The sequence below is a fragment of the Thunnus thynnus genome, chromosome 8 (genome assembly GCF_963924715.1).
Source record: "Thunnus thynnus chromosome 8, fThuThy2.1, whole genome shotgun sequence".
In the NCBI taxonomy this organism is placed as follows: Eukaryota; Metazoa; Chordata; class Actinopteri; order Scombriformes; family Scombridae; genus Thunnus; species Thunnus thynnus.
In genome coordinates this window covers 15,308,631-15,335,608 of record NC_089524.1, presented here as the reverse complement: position 1 = coordinate 15,335,608, position 26,978 = coordinate 15,308,631, and the positions used below count along the sequence as shown (strand labels likewise).

The 26,978-nt window shown below is 38.5% G+C and overlaps 3 protein-coding genes across 6 annotated transcripts in view; 1 reads left to right on the top strand and 2 right to left on the bottom strand.

Moving 5' to 3' along the window:
* Positions 1-36: 36 nt before the first annotated feature.
* On the bottom strand, positions 37-8,915 carry mfsd8l1 (major facilitator superfamily domain containing 8-like 1). The gene is made up of 12 exons (XM_067596734.1): positions 8,502-8,915; positions 6,356-6,541; positions 6,089-6,151; positions 5,539-5,658; positions 5,247-5,326; positions 4,809-5,166; positions 4,228-4,301; positions 3,511-3,724; positions 3,248-3,370; positions 3,016-3,146; positions 1,762-1,868; positions 37-1,511 (listed from the first exon to the last, which is right to left on the bottom strand). Exons 1-11 carry the CDS (start codon positions 8,575-8,577, stop codon positions 1,788-1,790), a joined length of 1,506 nt encoding a protein of 501 aa, XP_067452835.1. The 5' UTR covers positions 8,578-8,915; the 3' UTR covers positions 37-1,511; positions 1,762-1,787.
* Positions 8,916-11,100: 2,185 nt separating this feature from the next.
* Positions 11,101-14,663, bottom strand: polr2h (RNA polymerase II, I and III subunit H). Its single transcript, XM_067596733.1, has 6 exons — positions 14,471-14,663; positions 13,713-13,796; positions 13,185-13,268; positions 12,670-12,763; positions 12,392-12,475; positions 11,101-11,518 (listed from the first exon to the last, which is right to left on the bottom strand). The coding sequence occupies exons 2-6, from the start codon at positions 13,783-13,785 to the stop codon at positions 11,401-11,403; spliced, it is 453 nt and encodes a 150-aa protein (XP_067452834.1). The 5' UTR covers positions 13,786-13,796; positions 14,471-14,663; the 3' UTR covers positions 11,101-11,400.
* Positions 14,664-14,947: 284 nt separating this feature from the next.
* LOC137187664 (lisH domain-containing protein ARMC9) overlaps positions 14,948-26,978 on the top strand; it is a 30,929-nt gene continuing 18,898 nt past the window's right edge. Inside the window, exons 1-13 of one of the 4 annotated variants that reach the window (XM_067596731.1) lie at positions 14,948-15,184; positions 15,638-15,807; positions 16,090-16,215; positions 16,750-16,920; positions 17,412-17,567; positions 17,700-17,792; positions 20,051-20,075; positions 20,713-20,870; positions 21,288-21,386; positions 22,091-22,126; positions 24,580-24,614; positions 24,776-24,887; positions 25,499-25,591. In XM_067596731.1, the coding sequence (XP_067452832.1) occupies positions 15,733-15,807; positions 16,090-16,215; positions 16,750-16,920; positions 17,412-17,567; positions 17,700-17,792; positions 20,051-20,075; positions 20,713-20,870; positions 21,288-21,386; positions 22,091-22,126; positions 24,580-24,614; positions 24,776-24,887; positions 25,499-25,591 (1,179 nt within the window). In that variant the 5' untranslated portion in view covers positions 14,948-15,184; positions 15,638-15,732. The remainder of the gene's footprint in view (positions 15,185-15,637; positions 15,808-16,089; positions 16,216-16,749; positions 16,921-17,411; positions 17,568-17,699; positions 17,793-20,050; positions 20,076-20,712; positions 20,871-21,287; positions 21,387-22,090; positions 22,127-24,579; positions 24,615-24,775; positions 24,888-25,498; positions 25,592-26,978) is intronic. The other 3 variants (XM_067596732.1, XM_067596729.1, XM_067596730.1) reach the window with 3 other exon arrangements.

The window sequence follows — 26,978 nt, the reverse complement described above, 5'->3', positions numbered from 1 at the left end:
CACTGTTTCCTGAGAGAATAATGAAACACAAGTCAATGAAGCATAGTGGAAGATTTATCTTTTCCGTATAGAGACAAGGAATACAAAAAAAGTTAATGTACATGTTAGGTGCCCACAAAATATCTAATAAATAAATGCATAATAAATAGGAAATAAATAGTCTCAGTTCACAACATAATTTTAATTTGTGAGAATAAAACCTGAACAGATTCTTCAAGAGATATAAGACATAAGTTAAAGCCTTTCGAAATAACTGTTCTGAGACTGGTTGATGTGCATGTTCTATCATACTGTGAACCTAAAACACCTACAAGACTTTGAAAGCACTAAAGTTTCCAATAAAGCAGATTTTTTAAATATTTTTGTAACACTGCACTTGACCTTATGGAGTTTTCTGGATGACTGAGATTACATACTAAACATTAGGCTCAGTAATGGCAATGATATACTTCAGAAGAAAGACTAAGAGTGCCCACCAGTGTTGAAAATATGTACTACACCAGCATCAAACAGAATTTTTTTTTTTTTTTTTTAATCGCTCTGCTCTTTTCAAAGCAAAGCAAAGCAAGACACATTTTATTATTTAATCTCCTCTACGCCCAGAAGTTTAAAAGTTTAAATAGCCACTTTCATCAAAAAGTTTTTTAAGTTATACTTTCAGGTGATATTGTGAAATTTAATATCTAACCATCTAACCTAGGACCATTTTCACATGAAAAACTACAGGTACTGAGCATTTCCCTGAGAATTGCATTGCTTGTATGGTTGGGATAAGCCCTGTGAAACCTTTGAAACAGCATTTTTATCACCACGGGATGAAAAACTCTCACTTAAAACCCAGATTAATTCAGTTCTTAGAGTTAGCAGTTCTTTTAGACACTCAACACACTGATTGAATGGTAGCAGCCACCCTGAATTAATTCACAAAATATATAGTTCAGCATTTAAATTAATTTTTGCAATTTGCAATGAAAATAAAGTTATTGCAATTGTTTAGCTGTGTTCAGGGAGAACCTTTGTTATATCAGATGTAAATAAAATGGATGTGAATATAAATGTGAATATGACTGAAATCATATTTCTTCAAGGCCAATTGTCCTACAGCACAAGGACATAAGTCAGCTAAACCTTTAATAAACCATTTAATAAACCATTTGGCATGTTAATTTAACAATAAGTGTTATATTGCATGTGCTGAAACACACGCAGAATGTGTGATGCACCTCGCTGGTACTTAGTGCAAAACACAAATGGATGGAAACAATTTTCATCCAACGCTTGGACACATGCAGTGTCAGCACGATTCCATATTTCCATGGGAAATATACAAATACACCAAATCAGTACTTTCATCAGCCTCTGTGTACAAAACTGACGAGTCCAAGCTTTAGGGAAGCACTCGTGAGGTGTGTGCTGTTGGTGTGTATTATCACCCTGCACGTTGGTCCCAAAGCACGGAGTGGGACTGTGGAGGGTCTGTGAGGCGCAGGACAGGAACCTCCCACTTTACTCTGGCAAAAGAGAAGAAAAAATATTGGATGGTAGAAATATTGCTAATATAAGTATATTTACTTTCTGACCTACCTTCCAAAAGCTATTACACTAAATATTACCTACCAAAAAAACATTTCCACACTCAAATTAAAAACAACGTAATAATACACATGAATATATAATTTATCATTGAGTGAAACAAAATTCAAATTTTGAATGTTACTAGTTCAGGTCTGTGTGCATTATGTTTAATTTTTTTATAGCTACCTTTCATATCCACTTCTCCAGCTGGATTAACCGGAGTTCTCTGGGCTTTCTTCTTCCTCCTCTGCAGCAGGTTCAACCAGCCGGTCATATGAGAAAGCCAGCATCATCTGTATTAAACAATATTAGACCAATGTTAAAAGAAAATGTAATGCTCGTGTACATTCCTTTTAAATTCTGTTTGTTAATTATTTTCTTTTTCTATGATTAGATTCAAGGTTGAAGATAACTGAAGAAAAGATGTGATGTGTCCGTGAAAGGCAATATCAATCCAAGAAGAAATCTTAATTTTAAAAAAACCCATAAAATGCATTTTAAATGAATGAGATCACATGCTATTGTCGATCTTTGGCAACCTCTTTTTTCTCTTAAATACATTCCAGCAGCTTTAATCTCATAAACTTTTCTTCACTTAGTTGCTGAGTAAATCCTGAAAGCTCCTAAAAACCAAAGATGCAGAAGTGCAGTGATCTGGCTCAAAGTCTTAACTTTTAAAGTTTGATGCTACAATAAAACCTGCTTCAGAACTGTCAACAATGTACTGCAGCATGTCCTTCGTATTGAGAATAATGAGAAAAAGAAATGAGCATAGTGGACACAATTTGGAACAAAGAACTGCAAGTTGGAGCCACTTCACCTCTATTTGGAAGTGCGCATGCTGAGTCCTTCTCTCAGTAGGCACACACAAGTTTTTGTTTTCCTCTTTCTCAATGATAGCGGAAACATTTAGTTGTTGGGCTGTGGTTTGCCACGCTTCATTACAAGCATTTTGTTTTGCTTGTTTGTTCGCTAATGCAAGAGGAGCTGCTGGCTATAGATGTCAACTTGCATTTCCTGATCATAGCTTTAAACCCTTTTGTGTGGCTTGTTTGTTTCTCATTAGTTCTGATTAGATTCTCACTGCTAAAAAACTCTCACTAAAATTTTTGGAACAGAAACATGATTTACATAAATTTTGAAGTCCAATTTTAATCAGTCACAGTCATTGTGCACATTGGCACATGCTTACTATTTTTATTTATATTAGCACATGGCACGAAGGTTGCATTAAAAAGGATGTGGCAATTAATCATTATTCTCTCTGCCAGTGACATTACTGACATTACTTTCATACAATGCATCACAAATATGGAGTCAGAAGCAAATAATCTCTATACATTGAATTTTCATTTGTGGAAATGTCTGGTCACACAAGGTGAAAATAGACACAGATCCTGTTTCTTTTTCTCTTCCTCATGCTTTTTTCCTTTTGCTTACTGTTAGCAATGCCAGGAGTGCCATCATTACTCCCATCATGATATACATGTTCCCAGTAAGGCCACCAGCCCACAGAGGGCCCAGGATGGTAGCTAGACCGCCAACTGAGCGACGTACTCCCTGACTGAAACCTGTAAAACCAGAAAGACATGAAGAAACATAAGAGCTCAACACACAAAACATGTTAGGTACATGTGACTAACACTGGACACTAGATGGTGCTGTTTCTCACCTTGTGTTCTCTCTGCAGTGACTTTGGAGAAGAGGGAAACCTGGGCCACAGCTACAAATGGCAACCCCAAAACCTGCAAAAACACCCCAATGATGAACTCTGTCAGCTGCCATGGAAAACCACCTACAGAAAAGGTGTAGCAGAGGAGAAAACAGAAAAACACAACAGAGTTAATATTTATGATATATACATACGGGTCAAGATACGAGTGTGCTTGTGCAATAACAAAGGCGGGGATTTTCTTAAGTGCTGTGTAGACTGACCCAGTGGGTTAGCCAGGAAGATGAGGCACCAGATACAGGAGATGTTGCAGATGACGAGGCCGATGGCCAGAACCACCCGCTCAGCAACACGTTGACTCAGCCAGCGCACAAACACGAAGCCAGCGATCACCTCCACACCGCAGAGACAATACATAACGCTGTTTTCCAGCTCCCCATAGTTGAAGTACTTCTGAGTCAGTGGAGTCACCATGGTCTGAGGAGGGAATGGTGTACAGTAGATGTTGGAACAATGCATAAATACTTAACAGGTCGTTTTTATCTTAGTCACACATTTGCGTGATTGTGTAATAATGTTTGCCAATGGTGTGTGATAATTCCATTCCTAGTGTGGTTTCATGTGTTTCAGGACTTTCTATGAGTCAATATTTAGAAAAAAAAAAGATTATTATTATTATTATTAAAAAAAAGTATGCCAATAGATTCTTTAAAAAAAAAAGTGAAACCATACTAAAGAAATACAAAAAGAACCTTATTAAAGAAAGTCTTATTAAATCACATTTGGATTCCCCCCTAGCCTACTGGTTATGACTGCAGCGTCAATAGACCTTTGTTGCATGTCATAGCCCTCTCTCTACTCCTGTGTCATACCTCTGCACTTTCAACTGTCAAATAAATTCAGAAAGTGCCAAAAAAATAATCTTTAAAAAAATTGCACAATATTTATGTGTGTTTCTGTCTGTGTGTTATTTACTGCACCTCCAGTGCTGTCTGATTGAAGAGGGTGATGAACTGAGCAGCCAGCAGCACAACCACCTCTTCTCTCAGGAACTCTACAGACACAAAGTGCAAGTCAGAGGCGAGCGGACAGAGAAGGAAGAGTAGGAGACCAACAGCAAGGTCAGAGCACAGGGACAAACGAAAGAGAGAAATGACAGAAAGACAAATTAAGCACATTTCAGAAAACCACATTTGAGGCGTATTCCTCTCAGTGCTGCCTTGGGTGGCAATGTCCAATTTAATAGGGGAAATGAAGAATCAAAGCTAACAAAACGGGTGTATTTAGCAGATAAAAACCGTGAAACTGGGCCAGAAAAATGGAAAATGGGCAAGAAGTAGACAAGAGAATCAAGTCCAGTTATGTTCAGTAGATATGATTAATATATTATTAATGTTAGTAAGGACATGCACATTAGATAATAAGAAATCCAGCCTCTAACAAATGAATGTGAATTGTTTCAATTACTATTAAGACCTTAGATTTAAATTTTCAAGCTTTTTACTAACCCCAAAATATGATATCAAAACCAAAAGCTTCACAACTACTCCCAACCACCTACCTCGGGTTACGCTGAAATTCTTAAAGTGGCTGGGGGGCTCGTGGGACTCTGGTGGCACGGGAGAAGAAGGCATCGAGACATCATTCAGTATCGCATGGGGGGCAGCAGAGGTGTGGTTCCTGGTTGGGTTGGGTGTCACCACTGAGCCATAGGAACCCGCCAGCTCCTGGGACGCCATTAGTGGCTTTCCCTCATCATCACCCTCTTCCTCATCTTCCATAAGTCCTTGCTTGTTCTCCATCTCCTTGCTCTTGCTTGTCGAACTCTCCTTGGCCTTCCCTCTCTCCATAGGTGGTAGGTCCCAGTACATGAAGACCACAGCCAGTTGAAGGAGAATCCACAGCAGACACATGAACAACTGTGGGGGAAGAAGAGGAGTGTAAAAATGTGTCACAAAGTTTACACATCTTCTTGCTATACAAATATTTTGTTCCCTACCCCTGGTGCAGTATATTTATTGACCACAAAAGGACCAAGGTGGAAATCACACAGCCTCAGGAAGATGTTAAATGCTGGACCTGCACCAAAGGCAAAAATAAAACATGTGGTCATCCATGTTAATCTGCTCAATTTATTTTGTCAGTCCACTCAAATCTGGAAATCCCAAGTAAGCTAGTGGTATTTTAAGTGTAAAGAAAACAAGTCCATCCCCAGATTCAAAATAATTAAAGTCAAATGATTAGCAGCCTATTATCATCATGGTCATCAAACAGCAGAGGAGCAGACTGACCAATCAGAAGGCCAGCCTGTCGACATGCCATGACAGCGGCAAATACAGTGGCGCGATCTTCTGGGGCTGTGCTTCTGGTCAGGAAGCCAAAGATGGATGAGCCAGCACCTGTGCCGATGCCTGAGGAAAACACATATTTCATGAATAAATTACAGCAATGAAACATTGAGGGTGAAACTTGGAGCTCTGGGTCCTGGTTCGAGAGGATCATCATCGGTTATTTCATATCATCATATTTCTTAAAATACATGAGGCCAGAGTTAAAGTTATCAAAACAGGTCAAAATGAGTTTGGAAACATCACCACTGAGCTGAAATGTGGGGATTTGTGGATGCTATTGAGTTACATATGGTCTTTAAGGTAATAATGTATCCCAGTGTTTAATAGCTATTGATAATGTGAAATGGGTTACTTATACATTCTAATATAATTATTCATCATTTTATGTTTAAAAAAAAAAAAACTTAACAGCAGACAACCAGGGCAGAGTTATTGGATTGGAATGATTTTACAAAATCATAAGTCGTAGTGTCACTTTGTACAAACTCACCTGCCACCAGTCTGCTTGACAGTAAGAGCCACTTGGAGTAGCCCATGAAGTACATGAAATTACCTGAAAAAAATTAAAAGAAGGGGGAAAATAGAGTAAAGGTCCCATACAGTAATAAACCTCAAATAGAACAACAAATGGAGTTTGTGCTTTTGAAATGAGAGACTGAGTACATGATATGATTGGGGTTCAAGTGGTTAAACTTGAATCCTAGGCAACAGTAGTGGCTATAAAAAATATATGAGTGCAAGAGGAGTGTGGACTCACCAACTATCTCAAAAACGTTGGCAAACAAGATGATCTTCTTGGTGGTTCGTGTTCTGTCAGACCAGTGACCAAACAGCGGTCCCGTGAGGAGACCACTCAGGCTGAATGCTGATAGAGCCAAACCCAAGAAGTAAGGTGCTGCATTTAAAGTCTGCAAGTACCTCCATATTGTTGGCAATATCACAGCTGGGGAGAAAGAAGCGAGGGGAATTAGTTTCTATCTGACTCTGGAAGTTAATTTTCAAAATTCCAAAATAAATTCAAGGCAAAAAACCCCCCAAAAACAAAAAAACACACTTTAATCAAATACATTAAATATTAAAGCTAGTAACTTCATGTCTAGCTAATAGCAGTTATTGTCACCTTATCTGCTGGGGAACAGGTAATGTTCATATGTATAAGCTATACGTGTATAAATAGTATTAGATATTAATGTTAATACTATAAAGCTAGATTCAAAAAACATTGTGGGTCTTGGACTATAACTGGAATACATTACGTCACATATGATGTAAACCTTGTCAACTGTAAATCTGTGGTACGTACACTATTTAACCCCGTTATGCTCAGTCATCTGTGTCATTGGCCCTTTGTGGAAGTAAGCAGTAACCTTTTGGAAATAAATCAACCATACTGTAGCTCTGCTGGGCTGCCTGTACGTAAGCAGAATCACCAAGGCTGCATCCCCATGGCTTCTGAGCAATCTTTATTGCAACCCTGTGACTCCCCTGAGCCCTACAGAGACATTTATCAGATGCTGTGTTTGGGCAGAGCTACACACATACATACATAGATTTACCTTTATAGAAATAAACTCACAGTGAACTGAAAATGTATATTTTACCTAACATTAGAGCTTCCTGACAACCACAAGTCTCTAATAGTCTTTGGAAAGATTTGATTAAATAAGTTAGACTTGCTTCAAATGAAGATCTACAACCAATGTAAGACGACAACTGGATGTTGTAGTCCTTACTTACAACTTCAAACCTTCTTTGTGTTCATGCTGGTAATGCTGAGAGACCTGCAACTTTGGCTGCAGTGGTAGTTTCCCCCACCAATGCCTCACATAGACAAAGGATAGTGCTGACCCAATACAATTCAAATCTAATTCCTGGGTCAGAAGACACAATGACGCGTGCTCTCAGAAAATTCCAGAGTAAATATGTCTTGTCTGTTGCGAAATTCCATAGTTTCTTGACCCTGACAAAGACATCTGTATGTGGGAGTGACAAAACTATTTGTTGTAAAATCAAATCTTGCTTCTTTGTCACAGAAAACAGAATCCCCTTGCACACTGTAATGTAATCTAATACCATAGTCTTTAGTCGAGTCTTATTGACGGTGTAAAAGAGGTGTTGATATATTTAAGGCCTGGAAAACCACAGAAATTCTTTTCATGAAAATACAGACTGAACTTACCACACAATTGAGTCAACACACAGATGTCATCAGTGAATGTGTCTTAAAGGTATTGATGCAATCATGGATCAAGCTGCGTTAGTGTGAAAGGCCTCAACAACTTCCTGACATGACCCAGGTTTCAGTTAAAATTAACTGCTCTACAGTCTCGTTCAGGTGAGAACAAGCTCCTATCCTCAATATTGTTTTGGAGTATTCTGGGGTTTTAACAACCCAAGGAAGAGTTTCTATTCTACAGTTATACACAAATTTCACAGGGCTCACTTTTTAGACAAAAAACAAATACATAATGTAGTTAAAGCATGTAGGCAGATGAAATTAACTAAAAATACATTTGAACAGTTAAATGAGTACCTCAGAAGCATGAGGCTAAAGGCTCACTCCTCACATCAGTATATACAGTATATCCTGCTTACAGTTCTGGCCAATTCTGTCCAAGACAAGCTCATGTAAGGACTGTGTAAAACTGTGAAATGCAAGATAATAAGAAGCTCCAACATTGATTACTTGACAAACCACCAAGTTCCAGTACAATATGTCCCCAAAACTGTTGTGACAATGATATTTGATAAGCATTGTCCCTATATACAATTTCTCAATTAGTGATTAGCTGCAACACAATATATAACATAATTACATTAATGAAAATGAGTCCCATTCTAACACAGACTGTCAGTGTCAGTGCTGCGACACAACATGAATAAAGCCACCAAACAGATCTCACCATATTCTATACCGCTTAGAAGAAAGATGAGTCCAATGGTGAAAAATGTTAACTTCTTTTTCCGTCGAGTATCCATCGTGTGTTGCTGCTATAATGTTCTTTCTATACTTCGATTGGTCACCTTCATTATTCTTCAAGATACGTTTCCATTCTAGTCTCTCTGCAAAACACCACAGTGGACATAATCCCGAGTGCAGTGCTTCCAATTAGAGCTGAATGCAGAGACATGTTACCAAGCCTGTCTGCAACCAGCGTGAGAAATACTTAAAATGCTGTAGAAATGCGAATTGTTCCGCGTATGTCAACAGTGAAGGTGCACGGCAACAGTTTGGATCTGTAAAGCGTAGCAAACTCGCAGGTAACCAGACTCGACCTGCAAGATTGCGCAACCAAACAGACCCGGGATGCTCCTGCGCACTTTAATCCGACATACATCACTTCCGGTGGGCAACATGCACTTTGGTGTACTCTGGGCCAATCCCAAACACTGAATCCTGACACCATCCAGACAGAATGCACACAGTTTCTGTGTTCAGATGCATGCACTTATAAAAATAATGTAATTTTGACCCAAAAAAATGACTATAAGGCAGAGATTGAACTGCAAAATCTAAAAAACTATTTGGAAAATGGTCTGTAGTGTTGGAAAGTAAACCTAAACTGTAGTAGTTGGACATGTAAATCTCAACAAAAAAGACCTTTGACAATCTTATTTTAAACTGCACAAGGTTGTTACTCAAATACTCAAAAATGCCTAATATGCAAGGTTAAACAATCCTACTCCAGGAGACTACTAGCAGCATGTCATATGGTCTCAGTTTGAGTGCAGGTTGCACTTTGTCACTTCTGTAGTCCACGCTAAACCCACATTGTCACAATTAGAATTGTTTGAAGTTTCTCTCTTTTTAGCTTTAACCCCCCCCCCCCCCATACAAGCTCATTTTACAACATCCCAACATTCAAATGTTTAAGGGTTAAGGGTCTTTCCATGTATATATCAGGAGCCTGTGTGAGTCATTGGCAGTATTACCCTCCATCCTGTGACATCCATTACCACTGACATTGAGAAGCTTGTATTCCACACAAAAGCTGCCTCTTTCAGCCTTACCCTTAATTCAATTTTGTCTCAGAGTCCACATTTTAGTTTGCTGCCATCAAAGCAAATGTAGAGCAGTTGCCTGTGGCATGCTGGGTAATAAACTCTTGTCTGGGAGCAAAATATTTTAATTTTCTAAAATACTTGCCAGAGCACACAGTCAACATTTCAACTTTAAATGTTTTATTAAATACTCAGGCAGTTTAATTTGGACTGTTCATACAAACAGTGAAAAACAGGTTTAGATGATTAAAAGAAAAAGCTAAAGGCCGAATGAGGTATAGCAGCTACTTTGATGTTGTTCATGGCACTAAAAAAACTCTGAGAGCTACACACATAAAGATAAATGCCTCAGAAAATTGGCTTCAAAGCTGCTTTTAATTGCAAGCTCTTTTGGAACTTTTGATTTAAGGTGATGGAGAACCCTTCTCTCAGAGTCCAAGTGTAATTAAGTGTAATTAGTCCGTTAACCGGAACCCTGTTTCTGGAAAGAGATGTTGCCGACTGTTCCATTGTTTTAAATGTAATTTCTCACAATGCTGTGAGCATGACACTCCATTCATCTCTACTGTATAAGAGTCATAGCAAAAATCTCAGAGTAGTGTATCTCAAAACTTGGGCAAAAATAAATCATCTACTACAAATATCTGTATGGTGAGATACACCAAAAGTAAATATAGAAAAATATTTTTCTTGATTTGGCTGGACCGATTCTTAAATACTTTTTCCCAGTGCTCACTGCAACAACTGAGCAAACTCCATCCACGAGATACATTTCAAGAAATTAAACATAAAGGAAATGAGTAGAGCTTGTTCCTCCTTTAGCTCTACTGACTCCTCCTGCTCTAGTTAGACCTTGAGATATAGTGAAACCTGTGGAAAGACTAGTAAATGGACCTTAAGCTGAGACTGATTCAGAGACTGTTTCTATGTCTAGTCTTCACGCTAACAGTGTTAATTCATGTTATGCCATGTCATTCATGTTAATTGTTCTTTTAACGTTTATTCTCTCTTATCTTGTTACCTGTCATCTTTTGTACGGCAAAGACACAAAGGGCACACCGAGGAAATATGGTACTGACCCTGCCTTGACATCTTATTTCCCAATCCTGTGGCCTGAGAATTGTAGTTCTTCTAAATCCATCTGAGTACAAAGCAGGAAGTATATAAAAATATTTTTTAATGCGTAGCGTTGTTGGATATCTGCAAAAAACATATCAGTACGTCATTAATAAATATAAATTTAATATGTATAATGTATATAGCTTTTTCCAAAGGCCATGTAATGTTTTAGACACCTGCCCAGTGACCTACAGCTCGTCTTCTGTCCTTAAAATTAAAACAGTGTTACAAATGGAGCCCCAGTGTTGATTACAGAACAAATAAAACCTAATTCAATATACTTGAAAGAGCAGCTAAACAGTTGAGCGGTATGGTTGGAAGACAACCTAAAAGAAAAAAAAACATGTCAAGATAAAAAAAGGATGATCCAAGATAAGAGAATAATGTATAAAAAAATCTTTATTTACAGTTTGCCAGTAGATGGAGGTTGCAACGGTTCTTAAGTGTCACAGTCTTCAGTCTATTGTCCATCTCCTTGGAGGAAACAATTTGTGCTATGAAAATAAAAATTAAAATATGTTTTCTACAACCTCCATGTATTCTGTCTGTGAGTAGTTCTTAGAAATGGTCATGTACTCCAGACGTGAGAATATCGATGTTTTCAGTATGCAGTTCAGTAAGACCTTAAGGTTGACTGTGGCAGTGGAAGAACCGAGGTAATTGGGCGAGCAGAGTTGGGTTTTAGAAGGCCAGTTTCTTCATGAGGAGGTAAACCCTGGAGTCCACCTCAAAGCCGTGAAGGTTGTTGGCATCTCCCTGCAGCCTCATGAGGAGGCCACCATAAGACACATAGGCAGAGCTGAAAGAAGGGAGAAAACATTCATACTACTGGATTAAAGCTAAAAAGAGAGAAACTTCACACAGAGACTTTTGTTGGAAAAATTAATGACTTTCTGTTATTGTAATATACAACATATAACAATAGAGCACTAACAATAATTCACTTACAAACTACCTATAGTGTTTTATTCGGGTAACATAATAAAAATTACATTATTGGATTTATTATATGAAAATGAAGGCTGCAAATGTGAACATTTTTACATTGATACTATTAAAATGCTGAAAATGTAAAAACATTGTACAAACTTTAAATGAATTTATGTTTCTTTGGCAATTTCAGTATATTACTGTGACAACTACTGCACTAATAATGTATTAATAACTATTGCAATGCTACTTGTTATTATGCAAATGGTTTATTTGGCAAATTTATTAACGCATTTTAACATACATATATATAAGCTGAGGCTGAGTGACTAAAAGTGACAGAGTGCGTTGTAAACTCTGCCATGAGGGAGCACAAAGACATTACTAGGATGAGGGGAGGACATTTCTCTTCACATGATAACGTTGACAGTAAAGTTAGACTTTGCTGTCAGCTTCTCGACTCATTTTAAAAAAGACGAGAGAAAAAGAGAGCGAGAGAGAGAGCGCAGCTGTGGTCGAGCGAGCTAGAGAGTGAATGAAGAGAGGGAGCACTGGTAGCGAGAAAGCCGGTGAATCAGATCAATAAAATGTTATTTTCTGATTGTTTCACAGCGGTTATGTTCTAGAGCACAAATAAACACGCCCACAACCCCCCCACACCTCCGCTAGACCCTGCGGCTGAATGCCGCACCGCTTGATTTGGTCTGAATACGGCCTAAATAAAAAAAGTAACATCACTTACAGGCGTGTGGCTGCTTCTGTTGAAGTCTCATCACCCTCAATCTTGTAAACCTTCCCGTACATCACATAGTCAAATTGGTCCGCTCTGAAAAAAATGGAACAAAGTGTAATGAGAGCACAAATCCAAACCAACAATAAAATACTCTATACCACAGGGGAAAGTCCCTCTAAGAGTGTATAGAATAATGGCACTGGGATATTCTGTTAATAAAAATGTCGTCTAGAAACATTTGATAGTAAAAGTACATGACTTAATAAGCAGAAGAGCAAACGTTGTACCTGGACGGCCTGTCATCCTGAGGATTGTACTCCCCGTCATCTGGTGTTCCATCTTCATATAACGTGCTGGCAATGACCAGTCTGAACTTGTCGCCTAAATAAGATGGGTACATGAGTACACACTGGGTTTATATTGTGCCTTGAAGACACATTTTGAGTTAGTGATGATTTGTTGAGGTGTGTTGCTTTGTGCCTTTATGTAAAAGTTGCACATATAGAAGTCAGAGGAATATTTTTTGTATTACATTTAGCTTCACGCTGCTCACTTACATGAACCAATTTTTAAACAGAAGTCAAACAGTGAGGGTGCAAGTGAGTGTACCCAAACAGTTTTGTGAACACTTGTCAAGTAATGCAAATTTACTCCGATTACATATAGAAAAATAACTGTTTTGTTCTGGCCATACTGTGTGCAAGCTGGAAATCATGACTGTTAGCCAAAAACAATCATTAAATGACTTCCAACCTTTATCTTGAAATAAATAAACACAAGGACAAAAAGGTTGCTTCCTTACCGAGATCCACAGGATAGATCTGAATGTTCACATCTAAGATGAGGTCCATCTTGAAAGACTCACTTTCACAATGTAGACGAGACACTGTGGTGAATAAGCAGTAAAAGCAGAGTTTGGATTAAGTTATTTGCACTATTAAATGGAAGATGATACATGATTATAACAGAAATAAACTGATAAATGCTACCATTTTAAGCTGATACAGTAAAATCCCTTGCACATAATTCAAAACAAAATAATTAAAATTAGTAACAAACAAATATGTAGATCATTTGAATTTATTGTCTAATTTATTGACTAATTCCATTAATGAATTAGCTAATGGACTCCAAAGTCACATGATAATTTTCATAACTCCAACACTTAGATGGTTTATAGAATAGTAAGGAGCCTGATGGCTGATTACCTGCAGAGCTGGCCACTACAGTAGTAGACAAAATCACTATGACAATATACAAGCATTTGGCTGGAGGCTGGTTTTGATTCCCCACCTAGTTTAACCTTGCTTGATAAAGACATTTCACACACCTCTGTCAAACTTCTTGCCATCTGGATCGATGTCTTTTACATCAAAGATATCTTCAAACAGAATTCCAGCCATCTTTCACTCAGCTTAGGAACATGGAAATGACAAGAGAAAAAGGGCATCAATTAGGCAGTCTTTTTAAAAAATAAAAAAAAGTTTAAATAAAGACAACTGACATGCTTGGGAAGCTCTGATTTTATCACCAGGTGCTCATATTTAATCTTTTGATGGGAAAAATATGATGTTACAAGCAATGTTATGATGCATTTCTGATGCCAGGTAGAATGAGAAAAGACAAGGACTGAAACTAACTCCTATCTTCATTATTGATTAGTCTGCCGTTCATTTTGTCGATTAATCAATTCATCTATTGGTCTAAGAAATGTCAGATAATAATTAAACTATATGTGACACATCTGTTACGATCCTTATTTGAATGTTAAAATATTGCCAGTGTGTAGATAAGTTTATTATGCTTCCTATGATGAATTAAAATGCTACTTCAAAACACTATCTCCCACTGATGAGCAGCTAAATCTCATTCAATCGAGCCCATTTGCAACATAGAGAGCAACTATAGCAAACGTATTTCAAATCTAACATCCATGTGTTACGAGAAAACTTTTCATCAACGTTACTGCAACGACAGGCAGAAGTCTGAACTCGCCAAACAGTTCTTGTCATAAATAAACTTCAAGTGTCTCCTATTGAGGCTAGCTGTTAGCTTTAGCATGTTGTGCACCAAATTCCCGATGCTTACCTCAAATAAGATGAAGTGGTTACGTTATATTATATTATATTGCGCAGAAACTAACGTCGCAGTCACTCTGTTTCTCTCTGTGCCAACGTGTGTAACAACAGTTCCTATTTAAGTAAAAACTTCATTCATTACTATATGAAACAGACTGAACCGCGCAGGAACAATGTGCTCGACCTTTGACACGTAAACTACTTCCGGTTGGGTAAAAATCCTCGTTGCTGCTTCGTTTGTTGATTTTGAAATAGGTGGGCGAAATATTATTATTAAATATGACTGAAAAACACGAATACAAACAAAATTGTGAAAAAAATTAACCTTATCGTATAACTATCTAGCTGTCGTCACTGTAGTGTTCAAAACTAAAGTAAATAAAGCACATTTTCCACATTTTATATATATATATATATATCTTAAACAGTCTCTTACTAATTTCTCTAAGAAATAAATAGTTAACAAACGGGATGCTTTCACAAAGCGTATCGTTATTTACGACATTTGTTTCTACTTTCCAGCCTGCATTCCCCAGGCATTGGTTGCTAGGTGTTTTAGCGTCCCATCTGTGTACCGTTGCTAGCTAATGGCTAGGTGGCTAATATCATTGTAGGTGAATCCCACAAGCCCTGCTGAATATGGATTGTATACGTTTCAGTTGCGGATAAAAACATTTAAAGCGTTATAATCGTATATTCACCAACTGCACGATGTGCGAATAAGGTGAGAATGATGTTGATGTCCTCTCTAAACGTCAGATAATGCTAACTAACTAGCTTGCCTAGCTACTAGTTTGCCACATTTTCGGTAACGTCGATGTTAAACTTTACTGTTGAAGACTAAAGTTATGTATTTTAAAATTAAAAAAGCAGAAAAAACTGACTAAACATGTCTCAAAAATTAACGTGTGTCCACAATTCTGTGGGCACTAGTACAGCTTTAAATGCCAGTAAAAAGTGAGATGTCTGTGTTTTTTAGTTAAGAACATTACTATTACGTTATATCAAAACATTTGTATCGCAGTATTACCTGAATTTTGGTCTCTAAAACACAAGTACTCAAAAAAATGCTGCACCTGAGAAAAACAAAGGCGCTCTGTAATATTCTTTGGGTTTCTCCTGTTAATGTTCACTTGTAGAATTAACATGTAAATTACTGTGTGTCATGTCTTTGCAGGCTCTGCAGAATACATGCCGGGATTACTAAAGTTATTTAATGGGAGCAGGAGTCTTTGCTGTTTTTAGGTGTTTTAGAAAGTCTTGGGCACTCACATGAGTTCCAGGGAGTCAGCCAAGATGGGGGACATCTTGGCTACTGAAGCCAATCTTCTTGGAATGATCAAGGAGGTAAACATTTTGAGAATGCATTGTTCAGTATCCAGACCAGTGTGAGCATCATAACAAGTCCATCATATTAAACAAGCTGCCCATGTCCTCTCCAATATGCCAAACCATATATAAAACCATGATATTGGATTCACATAAAAGAAGGGTTTGTCCAGCTTGTTTAATTTCAATGGTTTTATAATGATAAAGGACATCAACAAAATGATACTTGAAATGCAGCTTTGTTCTGCACTGATTAAGCTGGAACTGACAGCATTTGTGTTTGTTTTGTGTCTTTGGTAGTACCTTAAGTTTGAGGAATTTGAAGAGACTGTTCGCAGTTTCGACAAGGAGTGCAAAAGCAAAGGCAAGCTCGTCTCAAAGCCTCAAGGAAGTACTCTCAGAGACTCAAAGACTTGTGCCATTCAGGTAAGTGATAACATTCTTATAAGCAGTTGTTCCACCAGGTTGGCTGATTATTTTTGTAGGATGCCAGTTGTGAAGAGCAGGATTTGACAAGGTTGGAGAAAAGTGGGAAGGACTTACTCCGAGACATGGCTTATTATTAACATGCAGTTATTGCAGCCTTAGAAATATTAACCTGTGTTTTTGATGAATCTTTATATTATGTAACACAACAGTTTTCTATATGGTATAGTCCCTAAGCAGCTCAGATTTTGAAGAAGATAGAGTTAAGACTTTGCAAACTCATGTGTTTTAAAACATATTTTTCTAAAGCCATTCTTGTAGTTTCTTTTTTATCGATCCTATCTGTAAGCATTGGCTGGTCTTTTTAAAAGTCTTGCTCATGCTGTCGTTTATCAGTTATAATTGTGTCATATGTAAGTAAAATGGTCAAAAAACTAGCAAATTGTTCTTGTTGGTGGTGGTAAATGACATCTTTGCATAATTCTTGTTTTTTCCTAATTACTCACTTCTCTTTTATTCTGTCTATCCACACAGAAAGACCTCCTTAGCGCTTTTGATGATGGAGACAACAAGGTGTTCTTTGAACTGTGGACAGAGAATATTCCCTCTGAAATAAAAGACACTGACGCTGAGGCCCAGAGCCTGGAGTTCCACCTTCACATCCACTTCACCATCTACCCACTGAAAGGGCATCCTGGTAGACACGTATGTGGATCCATGTTTTTGTTTGTTTGTTTGTTTGTTTGTTTGTTTTGTTTAAATATTCATTTAACAATAGCATTCAAACAAAATCCCATTATGCTGTGCAACCCTGTAGTTGATTATAACTATGTGTTGTTTTTCAAACTGTCCAGTAGGCTGTGCTACAGGTCAAGCATGCTCTCTTAACACAGTGGACAATCTATGATATTATTGTTGTACTACTCAAACACTAATTATATAATTTATAACCTCCGTGGTGCAATTTTCACTGAGCAGGTCATTAAAGTTTAAATTCATGCATTTATAGAGATGTTATATAAAATGGTTTCTTCTTCCTGTTTTCTGTGGTGGTAGCGGCTCAAGAGAAAATATATTGAAGAGAATGTGTGTATGCAACAGAAGAAGTGCTTTAAATGATGTAATGAGTCTTTTGAAATTTTGCCAAAGGACTTTAAATAAACCAATTAACAGTAGATCCCTTAATCTGTTTCCAGGACCAGGCAGAGTTTGAGGAGAGGATTTCCCACTTCAAACAGTACCTGGAGACTCAGGGAGCAGCACTGAGCCAGACCACAGAGTTTCTGCCTTACTATGCCTTGCCTTTTGTTCCCAACCCCACTGTCCACCCCTCCTTCAAAAATCTTTTCCAGGTGCTCAGCTAATAGAACATTACCTAGTTGGTAATTGCCAACTAGTTATTACATATGCAACATTATGACCCAGTGCCACCTCCTGAATGAACATAACCATATTTTCTTCTAACCTACGTTATGTTTATTAAGGATTCCTGGATTCCACAGTTGAAGGATAAGCTTGAGCAGTTTCTGTCTGTGACACTGAAGCCGTCCAACAGCCCAAGGCTGCTGAATTTATATGTATCCTTTATTGTGGCAGACTCACATGTCATTGCAGAGAACTTTGTGAAAGGTTAACTAGTTCATATTTCTGTCTCAGCTGCTGACACTGGCCTGCTTTTGAACAGGACAAATTGGGACTTTCAGTTAACAAAGGTGTTTAATCAAGCAATGACAAATGAAATATGTCTAAAAGGTCTGTGTATTTTTTGTATAAACCTTCAGTATACAGATGGGTGACTTAATATTTTTTTGCTGTCTGCCTTTGTTGTTCTATGGCGTATATGAATATCAGTTATGCAAATCTAAAATGTTCTGAATTTCAAATTAGACCCAACTGCCAGTCACCGTAGCTATATAATTGTACAGTTGGAAAAAAACAAGTCTATATAATATCTACCAAGTGCTCAGTTAAGTTTCTTACATTGCCATTGAACTGGGTGGCATGCCGACAATTTACTATTGAGATAAAAGGCCGGACCATGTGGTGTCTTGAACCACATGTGCTGCTTGAACCAAAGTTTGCAAAACTAGGTTTTAAACCTCTTAACTGTGTGGTTCTCTGTTCAAGACCAATTCATGTAGGATCAAGGTGCCAGGTTAGGAAGAGGTTAGTTGCAAGGCCTAGTCACTGGGTGTAACATGTGTTACGCATGCTAACATTAACCTAGCTAACCTAGCGGTGTAGCTATGCAATAACCTGACTATGAACAACACGGACATCACAACGATAGTTCAGTGAATAACCTTAGCCAAATCAATACATGTACAGTAAGTTAAACATCCTTGCTTAGCCGTGCTATGCTTCACCATGTTGCTAGGCTATGCCCAGTTGGTACCAGTCCCTGAAGAAAGAGATGCTTTGTGGTGTTCTGCTTCTTAGCTGGTGAATCCATGGAAGAGACAGGCTGAGAAGAGTTTGGCTCCAAAGCTGAAAGGATGCAGGATTTGCTGTGTAAGTCTGGTGTGCCAGTCGTGCAGGTCAGAGGGCCCAGGTCCAGTCCTTTGTGTAGAGTTAGTGGCAAGCTAACTCTGTTTTGTGGCTCCTGTACTTGTTAAACCAGCCAGCAGACTTGTGTGGTAGCTGCTGGCACTAGAAAACTTTTCTGAGTCTTAGGCAGGCTCTGGCGTTTTCTGCCGTAAAGAAAGAGTTCTGTGTTTGTCTGCTGTGAGCAGGCCACACAAGAGAGCAGAGAGCTGTGAGGAGAAAGAGGAGCTGAGAGCTGCTCCTTCAGCAGCTGGAGGTGAACAAGAGCAAGGAGTTGCTCCAGCCACAGCTGGAGGAGAAAAAGAGAAAGATAAGAGGGGAATCTCTAGTTTTGATAACCTGGATCCATAGGTGGAGCTTCATACTTTGGGTGTGAACCCCCAGGGCTCAGCTTTCTTGGAGTCTTGAAACATGTGGTCCCCTAGTGAGTCCTAACAACATTTAAATCTTAAATAAGAAGCCTTTCTTTTGGTGACCTAAGAATTCATTAACAGTCACACTATTGCCCAGATCTGGTTGTTTCATATCCTGCAAACAACTCTTGTCTGATTTGCATTTATAAATGGCTAGGTTTGAGCATGGCATGACCTAAAGTAACACTAACTCACCCTTACCCCTTCAGAGCAGAAGGGCAAGTGAAGGATAACAAGAATTGTTGCCTTTACTGGAAATCCAGCGGGTTAGGGTTAGGGCTGACCAAAGAAAATCTGTCTTGTGTGTACATTGGTAAAACATAAAGGAGAGAGGTTATCGAGCTTCTATAATTTTTCACTGTGCAAACAGTTTGACAGGCAGAATGTTTGGCAGCTGACGAGACATACTCACACATGAAAACAAATGTTTACGCTTAAAAAATTATCTTGTTGGTGAAAGATGATTGTAACAGTTACTCAAGTGTATGTAAACACACTGAATGACAGCTGTGTTTGCCCATGCAAAGGGGTTGGTCCACAGGAATTTTGGAAACTAATATGTCCCTCCCTTTAAAACAAACTGGTATTGATTCTATATCAACACTGGTATCTGGTCATACAAGGAAATAGATGAGGTAGATTAAGTCAATCCTAAACAAATGTCTGTGACGATTATGCCTGCTTGAAACAGGATGTAAAATATACCATGTGTTTGTCTTGTGCTCTGTCAAACTCAAGCAAGACATTACATCTTTATATACCCTTTGATTTGAATGTTACTCTGGGTGGGAGCATAGGATAAGGAAACAAATACAATAGAAATGTTTGATGGTGCTCAATTGAGTGCAAGTGTGTATTCTTTAACAGACATCATGCAGAAGGAGGGTGGAAGAAGTACTAAAGGTAAATGTCCCTGTCAAGTAATCTACTTTTGGGAGTGTGTCTGTCCATCTGGCATATGATATCTGTCATATGGAAGATACAGACACCAACTACAGACTATCTAATTGCATTAAAGAAGACAGAAAATCAAATAGTGCTGTTTAAATTATACAACAAATTCAGATTGTTGTTGAACTACTCCACAGCACAAAATAGCATACAGTAATGTCATATTCATATGTTAATTCATTACTTATTTTTCTGGTGAAAAAGTTTGATTTTTTTGTGTGTAATTGACAGCCCACAATGATTTGAAAGGACAGAAGGGATAGTGAGAAGCTTTGCCAAATATTTGTGCTGGAGCTCTGTTAGTGCTGCAGTTGGTTTCAGATAGAGGTTGATAAAGGTTAATATTTATTTAAGGATAGAATTCATATCTTGCATAGTGACTTGCAGACGTAGTGTGTAAAATCTTTGTAAAAGGTTAATAAAAAAACATCCATCTTTTCATTTTTTTATTTCAATTCTCAAAAAGAAACATTTGATATGTTATGACTGTTACAGCCACATAAGCGTTACTGGTGATATGAATGCAGTTTATTCGTTCGTGTTTGTTTTGTGCAACCTTTTTCTGTGCATGTTTGCATGACGGACACAGAGGCAATGCAGCAGTTACAGCTCCAACTGGTTGAGTCGGACCGCCGCATCACCAGCTACATGCGGAAGTTCAACAAGATGCAAGCCGACTACCACAACCTTATTGGAATCACCGCTGAGCTGGTTGACTCATTGGAGGCCACTGTCAGCGGAAAAATGGTATGCCAGGTTGACTGTAGAGCAAACAAACACATTTTAACACTACAGCTACAGGCTACACAGAGACAAGAACAAGGCAGACACACAGAGAGAGAGACACACACACACACACACACACACACACACACACACACACACACACACACACACACACACACACACACACACACTGACGCTAATGAGTGGTGCACACACACAAACAGTAGACAGACATAAAGGCTTTAATTTGACTGTTTGTCACATTTGTATATGCAAAAATGTAACATAAAATACCATATTTTGCTTATTTTTAATATGCACACACTTTCATGTGCACTATGCCACTAGTGACATAGTTATTATGGCAACACAGCCCTCCCTCCCCTTACTCACACACAATACAAAGCTCAAGAAGCCTGCTGTGTTTTTTTTTTGCAGATTTCCCCTGAGTACCTGCAGTCTGTGTGTGTTCGCCTGTTCAGCAGCCAGATGAGGCAGAGCGTGGTGCAGAGCACTGACTTCACCAGGCCTGGCACTGTGAGTGAGAGTGCCTCTCTTTTCTCCCTCTCTCTCCTTTACATCTCACTGATAGAATAACACAACACAAGGCCTCGAGGCAAGATGATTAAGATGATACAAGCATGAAAAATGTCAAGCGGGGGACTGCTGATGGGAGCCAGTCCTATAAATACTTGCAGAGAAAACTGCCCTCAGGGCCTAATGTCACAGATATTGGTCAATTGGTCTTATTAATGTAGTAATCCCACAGTTTTCTGACAACAGATGATGGGATCCCGGCATTGCATTAATACACATCAGTGTGGAAGGCTTGTTAGAAAAGTAAATATACACAACATGACCACAAAATGCAAATGATCCATATGGTTGATTGTATGCTAAAGGAGCTTGTAGAGTAGAAATATTCCATTTAAGCAGCTATAGGCTGATAAAAACGTTCATATCCTTGTTTCCATTGTTTGATATTTGTGACGTGGCTGTGAAAAGATACCCCCCCCCCCCCCCCCCCATATAGCTGTAATTCAAGCCTGGATACAACAGAAATGCTCTAAACTGAAACAAAACTTTCCACATTGATTCCATGACAGACATGCTTACTGTCAGTGGCCTTCATTTTGGTGTTGAACTCTGGCTTGTGAAATCTTGTTTCTTTCTGTTTTGAACTGATCAACTTCTTTCTGTGTGTTTGTGTTGTTGCGTGTGTGATGCTTTTGTCCACAAAGGGATATTGCTCTATGAGTCCCTATGATGATGGCTATGTAAGTTTCATATGTTTTCATCTTTACTTCCTTGTCATCTCACAGGTCCCCGAGTCGCTCTCCACTCCTCATCTTGCTTGTGTCTCGCCATGTCTCCTCCTCCTCCTCCTCCTCCTCTCCTTTTCTTTATATGTGCCTCCCCTTCCTTAACAACAGATAGCCTAACTTTCTTGGCCTGCCTTTGTGTTCAGTATATGTTCCCTGCCATTTTCCTCCAGTTCCTATTAGATTGTCCTAGTTTAAAATGATGTTTGACCTCATTTGAGGTAAGAATGACCCCTTTTGTCAGGCTACTTGTTAAGCCAAACAAGAGCGTCTCTTTCAGGGCAGACCTCATCATTAAATTCACTTGTTCCCTAAGACTGAGTCATTGTTCCTCCCCTCAGCACTCTTTATTGGCTATCTGTCTTCTATTTTTTAAGGTAAACGCTGTCAATCTCATTTTTCCCCTCTTGTGCAGTTTTTGAAAGAGTTAGACAGACACTGTGACAGGACAAGAATGGCCAAACACAAGGCACTTTAATGTAAAAGCACTTCTCACGCTCGGGTTGTCAAACACGGTGGGTTGAATTACAGTCATTTGAAAAGAGGCAACAAGAAAGTTTTATATAATTGTAATGTTCATAACACCATCAATAGCAGGTACTCAGGTTAAACATATAACACGTAAAATGAAATTGCTAATATACAATAGCAGATTCAGCTTTTAACAACTTTGATGTTTATTTCCTGTTTTGATTGCCAAGAGCGGCGTAACAATAGTCACCTATCCTGCTAGGCTGGATATAATATTTGTCTTGGCTGTAGCTCAGCACAGAGGCATGAACATATTTGTCCTCACACAGACAAGCAACTGCTCTCCTTCACATTGCAAGATAACACCATAGTTGACCATAGTTATCAGGCTCTAAAATTGAGATAATCATAATCATCGTGAGTCATTTTATTTATTTATTTATTTTTTGCTACTCTGCTAGGGTTTAGCGCCCTAGGGAGAAATTAAACCTGGTTCAGAGACCAGAGAGAGAACAAAAGTTGACCTTGGGTTATCCTCATAGTCATAAGAGAGCAACAGGTGAGAGGACAGATTAAAGATGTGAGGAGAGTACAAGCATCACTTATGTAAACTGTGTATTCAGGGAATTCAGGTCAAGCCTATGCATTGTGTATGTGGCCAGCTGAAATCTGAGATTAAGATAGATAGATAAACAGAGTACTATATTAGTCCCGAAGGGAAATTGAAGTGTTACTGCAGCTACTTGACATAAATCAAAATACAAAAACAATGAGGTAGGTAAAGAAATAAATGCAGTTAAAGGCTAAATTATATACATAAACTAAATAGACTAACTCAAATATAAAATAAATAAAAAGAATAGCTAAAAATAGAATAGAGACTAGAGATATGACCATAACTATAATATACTATTTGCAAACTTAAACTAAACTCAAAATTTTATTAAAAAATTTGAAATGATTTGGTGTAGTACTTATATCCTCTTTCTATTGTTATTGAACCAAGCTATTTACACATTCAGCGTTTTTGGCTTTTTCTCTTGATACACAGCAATGGAGAATAATTGTTGCCTGTGACATATATATGTGCACTAATCCTTAGTTGGGTATCACTCTCTGGAAAGCCTCCAGGGTCCATGTTTCCCCCAGTGTCAAATCTCTCAGTGAAACGTGTCCCCCTTGCCCTTCAGCATGCTTCAGGGGAACTGAAATGTTTAGAGAGAAAGGAATTCGGGAAGGAATTCTGGTATCGATTTTCTTCTCCACTTCCGTGTTACCTGCTGCGCACCAAAGCAAAATGTGGCCAGACCACATGATACCTCAGACGACACGGATCACTCCCCCGACCTTACACTGCTCCGGCTATAGGCCTAACCACCGGGGTTCAGATTGGATTTCAGAGCTCAAAATCCCCTTTCAGTTGTAAAAAAGAAAAACACTACCCTCCACACACATCAACACCACAATGCTATACTACACTGTTCAGAAGCCTCCTTTTGAAATGACTACATAACGAGCAACAGTAAAAGCGAGCTGAGGTGAAAGAAATGAAGGCATGGCTGTTTCACACTAACCCTCCCTCTCTGGTACTTTCTACTTATTGAATTATCTTAGCCTACTTGTGACTGACTGCATGGGTGATGTTCCCGAACAGAACTATACTGTATGTTTGGGTATTCAGCATGTACCCCAAACACGATGTATGCATGTCCATACACTGTTAATGACTGATGTAGACAGCACCTAACTTAACTGTATTAGATGAAGAACACTATTGGGTAAGTAGGGGGGTGATAAAAGGTTGTAACAAAGGCATGTGTTATGTTTCCTAATACAGTAAGTGTGTGATAAATGTGGTCTGAAATAATCAAAATCTGATATAGACTCTGCTCCTCCTTGTCTTCTATTCTCGATTTCGCTCTCTCTCTCTCTCTTAGGCCTCCTCAATGCTACGAGCCTCCATTGCACCACAGTAAGTCTCACATTTGAACAGGTTATCTGCTCCAAAAATGTACTGCTTATCTACAACCCCCTCTAATATGTCATGTATAGTCGTTGTCAATCAGTGGCAGCTTTGGGCTGTGTAGTGCCATAGTCAAAGATCACTGACATGTCTTTTCTACTGATCTCTAGGAGATCTAAGGAAGTGCCAATGCTGCCCTCACTGGACTATGAGAAGCTGAAGAAAGACTTGGTTGAAGGTTTAGACCGACACCGGTCCCTGTTGCTTCAGGCGCTGCGCTGGGTTAATATTCATATTACTGTTTAAATTCATAATCTTCTATTCCTCTTATACCATGTGTCATATTTTTCATAAATTGATATTTTCATGATAATAACTTCTACACTTATTCATATTCATTTTTATCTACTTCTGCTTCTTTTTGCTCAATCTCCTAAGGCTGTGATCTGTACTTTTTTCATACTTTGATCCTTATATGTTGACTTTATTTGACTTTGCTGTTTGTTATCGTTTGCTGCTGTAATGATCCAGTTTCCCTTCATGGCTGCTAAAAATTTAGTCTTCCTAAATTAGCATGATAGAATATTTTGACTATAACCTTGGTAGTAATACTAGCAGTCATTAGCATATTACAGACAGACTAGTGTCAAGGGGTTTTTATGATATTTTTAAGATGGCTAACAAAGTCATGCCTTTCATAGTAACGCAGTATATCTTTAGTCCTCTGTGTAGAAGTTTCATTGGAACATTGCGGGGAGAAGAATGAAAACATTTAGGTTTTACTTTGGGGTGCCTGATAAGTACAGTAGTTTGTGAGCATGTAGGAGAGAAGAGTACCATTTATATTTTTGCATGTTGGTCTAATTGGTCGGTCTGTTTCTCGCGTTCTTTAGAGACTGACTCGCTCACTCCCTGGTGAGCAGAGAGACACGGTGCTTCAGGCCTACATCAGCAATGATCTCCTGGAACGCTACTGCACAAAACAGGTGGGGCCTTAGCACTACAGCGTTTAATGTAATTGTATTGTGATATGTTTTTAATATTGTGAATTTTAGTACACATTTTTGTCTAAATTAATACTACAAAGCTTAAGGCATTCCCTCCAAAATGTCTCCTGATGTGAACTGAAATGATAGTGATTTTGTTTTTCCATTACCATTCAACCCAACACGATGAATGTCAACTTGTTAACTTGAAAAGTGATTTTGTATTCATCAGTACCAGTGAAAGATCTTCTTGTTATTTAGATTTTAACTCCATACCTCCAAGCCCAATATTTCATTTAGCCACCTGAGCCAAAGTTAGAAGATAACTTCTTGTCCATTGACCACACCACCTAATTAATCCCCAGGCTCTAATTTGAGGCAGGCTGGAGCTGGTGAACTGGCACCTTTGCCGGGTGCACACAGGTGTGTTTCTCACCTGCCATTGACTTAATGCTGTAAAGGTGGTGATGAGCATAGACTGTAGACAAACTGGACATAGCATCTCAGATGTCACTCATATTCTTCTGGGATTTTTAAAAAAAATTATACGCTATCCCTTTTAATATGATATGAATCCCTTTTGATATGAATTACTTAAGAAAGAAGACTGATTTAAACTTTTCCTTATTAATACACCCACATGTAGTGGTTGTTATTATTTTTGCTTGGAATGAACACTTTGGAGCTGGCTGCCTCTGGATGCAAGGGCAAGCTGTTTCCAATGGTTTATAAAAAAATCTGTAAAAGACGCATTTGCCAGGACGTATGTCTTATCAACTAGAGATATAAACCCTCAAAATTATTTTTTTGTGGTGAAGTGAGCACTGAACAAATCAGACATCAAATTGCTTTGGCATCAGTTTCTCAGCATTTTAAAATATTTTGGTTGCTAGCAATGTCTTTGCCATCAGCACCTTCTAAAATCATGATGAACTCAGGATGGGCACAAATTTATAGGACATGTTTGCTATAATGAAGTCATATGTAGTGTTGTTTGCTGTGTTCCTTCAGTATTATGTATTTAAGTATGTAATTCCAGTCATTATCACTTCCCATTCACCTAGTCTTTAGCCATGGGCGTCATGTTAGAGAAAATCCTTTTACAGAGGAGTAAATGATGCTCACCTCACAGCTGAATTCTTTGTCTGTGTACTTACCATGGTGCTCCAAGCCACCTCTAAATGACACTAGGTTAGGTTTAGGTTTAGGTAGAGCCACAATATAGTGGCAGGGTGTCCATTTCTTTCAGTCAAATCACAGACAGAAATGTTGTGTGATTGAAAATGTCCAGCATAGCTAGATAGATGGGATGGATAGCAGGCATAGATTAACCTTCCTTTAGGGAGTTGACTGGCCAGTCAGTTCCTGGATCTGAAGTGTTATGACA

Coding starts and splice junctions, on each gene's coding strand:
- mfsd8l1 (XM_067596734.1), bottom strand. CDS start 8,577: ATGGATACTCGACGGAAAAAGAAGTTAACATTTTTCACCATTGGACTC. Junction 3,725..4,227: donor TCAATCAGACAGCACTGGAG/GTGCAGTAAATA, acceptor TTCCCTCCTCAG/ACCATGGTGACTCCACTGAC. Junction 3,371..3,510: donor CTTCCTGGCTAACCCACTGG/GTCAGTCTACAC, acceptor CCTTTTCTGTAG/GTGGTTTTCCATGGCAGCTG.
- polr2h (XM_067596733.1), bottom strand. CDS start 13,785: ATGGCTGGAATTCTGTTTGAAGATATCTTTGATGTAAAAGACATCGAT. Junction 12,764..13,184: donor GATCTATCCTGTGGATCTCG/GTAAGGAAGCAA, acceptor CATCTTATTTAG/GCGACAAGTTCAGACTGGTC. Junction 12,476..12,669: donor CAGGATGACAGGCCGTCCAG/GTACAACGTTTG, acceptor CATTTTTTTCAG/AGCGGACCAATTTGACTATG.